The 5,386-nt window shown below is 34.0% G+C and overlaps 1 protein-coding gene across 1 annotated transcript; it reads left to right on the top strand.

Annotated features, from left to right (window-relative positions):
* Nucleotides 1-680: 680 nt before the first annotated feature.
* Nucleotides 681-2,111, top strand: LOC149546386 (F-box/kelch-repeat protein At5g15710-like). Its single transcript, XM_089794573.1, has one exon. The coding sequence runs from the start codon at nt 786-788 to the stop codon at nt 1,929-1,931; it is 1,146 nt and encodes a 381-aa protein (XP_089650699.1). The 5' UTR covers nt 681-785; the 3' UTR covers nt 1,932-2,111.
* Nucleotides 2,112-5,386: the final 3,275 nt, after the last annotated feature.

Raw genomic sequence — 5,386 nt, 5'->3', positions numbered from 1 at the left:
ATTTTTGTATTTCAAATCTTCCTTTTACTATATCTGTTAAACATACTACTATCTAACAAGACACAAATGAACACACATGTAATTGACAATTTCAAATTAACTCTAAGTACTCAAAGAAAAAGTAATCTTCCATACCATAAAGATTAAAAAATACAAATGAACATGAATGTAATTCACAACATATGAACTATAAAAAAATCTAAACTAAAACTAGTTCCCAATTTGAAACTAGCTATAAGAATTTTCGAAAGACTAACAATCTTGAATATTGTGGATATGTAAAAATTTCTCGTCAAAGACTGTTAGGCTAATAATTTTAAATAAATTTAAATTTCAAATTGTGATATATTTAGTACAACCAAAAAATGAGCTGTTATTCTTTATTGGTCGGCAAATTTGTAAACGTGAAGTAGGCCGTGCGGGTTTGACTTCGTAATTTGACGAGTGGGTAGGACGGTATTAATATATTTAAGTATACAAAACACAAACTTCCGAGAAAGAAGAACTCGCAATAGTGAAACACCACTTGTGCAGAAAATGTTTACCAGCAGTTTGTGACAATGAAATGGCAGATGTACACGGCACGGGCTTCATGTTCCAGATAGACCATCTACGTCATGTTTATAGCTATCGAATACGGCACTTCAGATGTTTATCTCAGTTTTTTAAGATAAGGTCATTGAAGCGTGAGGAACTTGCAGATAAATATACGAAATTTCATAAGAACGAAGAGCTTCCTTCTCGTGTTTAATATCAGAGGCAGGGATTGGAGAAAAATAAAATCAATGAAAGAAGAAATGGAGATGAGTTCTGAAATATGGGGCAGGCTACCCGAAGAATTACTTCTAATTGTTTTAGCCAAGCTGCCCACTTTAGTGATTGGCAAGTTCAGGGCAGTTTGCAAACAATGGAAGTTTCTTCTCTCACCATCACAATGCTTCCAGAGGATAATGCCATTCGTTCTTCCCTCTTCTACCCCTGCTTTTCTTATCGGCCGTTTACTTCCTTCACAGTGGATACACTCTCACAATAACGATCTATTTCTTCTTCAACCGGTTCCCAATTCCCATGTATATAGACTCTCCTTGGAATTTTTGGCTCGTGACTCCATTAACGTTGTTGCTTCCTGCAAGAGTGTGCTCTCCTGCTCCAAGGATGGAGCACCCACTTGGTTTTACCTTTGCAATCCTGTCACCAAGACATGGAAAAAGCTTCCCCCTCCTACTCAAATTAGGCGATATGATTTCATTGGGTTCTCCTTCGACCGTTCCACGAGGCTCTGCGTCTTAATCATTGGAAGAAGTTGTATAGTCGGAGAGGAAAACAATTTGGTAGTGGAGATTTACAATTCAGAGATGAATGCATGGATAAAATTGCAGATGAATATGAGCAGATCATTTAACCCACTTGGCGAAGGGGTCTGTTCTAGGGGAAGGTTTTATTGGGTTAATCCAATTCATCTTGAGCCAAACAAGTTTACGTTGGACCTTGTATCGTTTGATTTAAGGAAAAAGTATTGGGAAGCTATTAAACTTCCACAGATATCAGATGAATCTCTTTCTCAAAATTATGATCAATGGCAGTTAAGTGGGAATGATGGGAAGGTGGTTGTGGTGTATAAAAAGGATCTGCGGTTATGGAAATTGAATGAAGATGATGGGAATGGCAGATGGTCAGAACTGCCTGAATTGCCGAGGAGTCTATGTACAGAAGTGTTGTGTAATGGGACTGATAACAGCCTGAGAAGTGCACAAGTTGTGGTTAACAGCAGTGGATGTATTTGTGTGCACCTGCCGAGGAATAAAATTGTTGTGTTTGATGGAGAAGGAAGAGTGGTGCAGAGCATTGAAGGGAGAGAGATGACCATGTTTACAAGAACATACCCAACATCAGTGCGTGCTTTTGAGATCAATAATGTTTGGTGGCCTTAAATATCTGTAGTTGTGCCATTGGGGATTGAAGACCCCAAGCATAGAGAGGAAAAGTGCTTGCATTATTTGTTTCTATGCAAAACATCTTTGATGTTCTTTTGTCTTCTATATGAAGTATGAAATATGATACAGAGATCTGAATTTCAGATGAAGGATAATAAAGTAAGAGTTTTTAATGAATGGTTTTTTTATTAACTTTTAATTTTAAAGTACATATTTAAAAAAAATTGGAAGATATAGGATTATTCTATGTTTATTTGATTGTAGATATAAGAATGGAGAATAAGAATGACTATTCTAATAACAGCTATTTTTTAGAATGGGTATAAGTTCATTTTGCAAGCAAAATAGGAATATATATTCCTATTCCTTATTTCAATTGACTAACCAAACAGAAAATTAAAAACGTATTCTAAATTTTCTATTCCTATTCCAGCAACCAAACTGACCAATATATGATTTCATTAGACTAAAAAGAAAATGAAAAATACAAATATCAACTATTCAACATTTTGCCTATTACTCCCACGCTACTGTAATCATCTTATGAAATCTGTTGGCACTGTAATTTGGGAGAAGTATGAACTCAAACAAACAGCTAATGTATTCATTTTTCTTTTGCCATAGAATTGAGATTTATCAGTTTTTTAATTTCATCACTAGTTGCGGATTTAAGCAATTCGAATTTTTGAATACTTTAAATTTGACTTTATTGATGTCGTTTCCCACGTTAATCTCGCCTCTGCTGGTCATGGAAGATGGCTGCGTGTGGGTCCTGTTTAAAGCAGCAGTGTCCAAGTTCAATTTGCATTTGTTTTTATTTATAATTTCGTCCCGGCCGTTTGAAGGAAAAATCAGGCGTTGATTTTTTGATTAAGAGTTTGAAGTAGATTTAAGCACGTCTTTAAAATTTATTTCTAGGATTGTTTATGTATGTATGTTTAAAACAAGCGACTGGTCGCTGTCTATAAATTGGCAGCTTTTACGGTTAGTTTAATAATCGCTCAATTTTGAACAGTTTTCATTGAAATACATTTTGGCTTGAACTCTATGTGATTAATGTGTAATTTTTTTTTAAATAGAGGAATTTTTTATTTTTGTTTTAGATTTATTAGAAATTGATGTAAACTGGTTGTATGGATATTTTAGGTTACTATGTTTATCTAAAATTTAACAATCAATTATGCTTTTATTAACTTCAATTTGTAAAGGATGTGAATTCAATAAAGACTAACATTAAGTCATAAGACATATCTAAGGGTCCGTTTGGTTTGTGGAATTTAAAAAATTAGGATTTCTACAAACCTTGGTCTAGCCAAATCAAGGTTTTGCAAATCTTCATTCCGATTTTTGGGATTTTACTTGGACCGTTTGTTTCATTCGGAAGATGCATGTGAAGACATATTTTTATACGTAAGTTTGGAGTTAAAGGAAAATTTCAAAAAGTAGTCCAATCTATTGTTTTTACACTCCTTAAAAAACATAACCAGGTTTTGATTTTCAATTCCTACTTGCTAGTAGGAAGTTGGAAAACCTAGTTTTGAGGCAAAATTGGTCCAATATGCCAACCATTTTGCCAATTTTGAAACAAATGCAAAAAAATTCAAATCCGGATTTTGGAAAAGCTAATTCCTATCATCTTCAAGGAACCAAACAGACCCTAAATGAATTCATGAGTAGTGAATTCACCTAACAAAAAAAATCGATAACTAAAACCACTAGAAACCGGAAACAACACATGTAGGAAGCTAAATAGAAGGAAGAGGAATCTCCTTCCACACTCATTGAGTTTCTTAATAGCATTAAAAGCATCTAGAAAGAAAGTCATTATAGGTTTACGTGTTTCCATATCAAAAATAGGTCTCTCTTTCACTAGCTAGGTACTAATTAATAGAGTCTCCTCTCACTTTCTCTATTTAGCATTCTTGTACTCTAGCTCCTCCTATAGACTATTGAAGGAAGAGATCATTATATCCATCATTTTCTTGCTAAATTTGATTGCATCATTCAACATTTTGTTAATTTGTATTTGTTTTACATCAATATTTTCCAAAGCCTTAATTATCTCATCTTTTTCCTCACGTGAGCCATGAGGGCTTCCAACTCTCATATTTCACTAGTCAATTTTGACCCATTTTTCGACAAAACTTGGTCCAAATTTTGACCCATATTGGTCAAATTTGTGACCAAGTGATGCATCGCAACTTTTGTTATCAAAATTTTCACAAAACTTCCAATTGGTTAGAATTTCGACCAAATACTTGGTTGGAATAGGTTACATTTGGTGTGACCATTATTGGTTGTCATTGGTCAAAATTTCAACCAATCTTGGTCGAAATGCCAGCCAAGATTGGTCGAAATGGACACCACAACAACTAGGATGCCATACTCACAACCAAAGAATTGGTCAAAATGCTAATCAAGATTGGTCAAAATGGTGACCAATTCTTTGGTTGAAATGCCAACCAAGATTGGTTGAAATTTTGACACACCACAACAACTAGGATGCCATACTCATGACCAAAGAATTGGTTGAAATTGTGACCAATCTTGATTGAAATGTAATTGAAGATATTAAATTGTATTCATAATTGTGTAATTAATTTCTAATACCAAATTAATACCTCCACCACTATGATGTACATCATGGCCTTCATCATGTGCAAGTTCTGTGATAGGATACGAAAATTGTAGTGAAATGTTATGTGCATTGTTATGTAGTCAATTTATGTTCAAAACTAACACCAAAAAAGAAATTTCTCAACTATTCAATTTGATTTACTTTTCATTTGACCAATATACCTGTGTCTCATTTGGTGCACTAGATCCTTGGGTATGTCTTTCAAATTCTTGGTGTAGGCATGCAGCCACGACTTTATAGCCTTCCTTCAAGGCAATTTTTTTATCTTCATCCATGAGCTCTATATTGAATTCTATGCATTGTATTTTTTTGCTTGATATTGTCAATTTTGCATGTATGGTTTGATTAAACAAAATTCAACAACATGATCACTAATGTTATCCATGTTGATCTTCTCAATAGTGTGCTTGGTTTAGGTATGATTCCATAAATATAAGGCAAAGTTTGAGCCAGAAGGATGAACAAATAGCCATGGTACCTCAAATGATAAAATAGAGACCAACTATATTAATGCATTTGAAACATCTCAAATGAAAATCATCTCATACAAATAGAACATTTCAAGGTGCCAAGATGTCCTAGTAACTAACTAGGATGTGAAATAGCAATGAATTGAATAAAAAAGTGTTTCCCGATGCATGGATAGATTTGAGGAGACTTGGAAAAAAATTGCAATAATCATGACAATTGGAAATGATAGTAGATAATATTTTGAAAACAAAAAAGCCTTTAGCCAAAGTTGGAGAAACCAATGTGGAAATCATGATTGGAGTTTAGGAACATGCATGTGCTCTATCATCTATTGAAGATAGCA

The sequence above is a fragment of the Cupressus sempervirens genome, chromosome 7 (assembly GCF_028749045.1).
Source record: "Cupressus sempervirens isolate cs-2001-9-10 chromosome 7, ASM2874904v1, whole genome shotgun sequence".
Classification (NCBI taxonomy): domain Eukaryota; kingdom Viridiplantae; phylum Streptophyta; class Pinopsida; order Cupressales; family Cupressaceae; genus Cupressus; species Cupressus sempervirens.
Note: the sequence above shows the minus strand (reverse complement) of the source record. Positions and strands in the feature narration are given on the sequence as shown.

Bases quoted from the DNA above. Each gene is read 5' to 3' on its own strand.
- LOC149546386 (XM_089794573.1), top strand. From the start codon at position 786: ATGAAAGAAGAAATGGAGATGAGTTCTGAAATATGGGGCAGGCTACCC.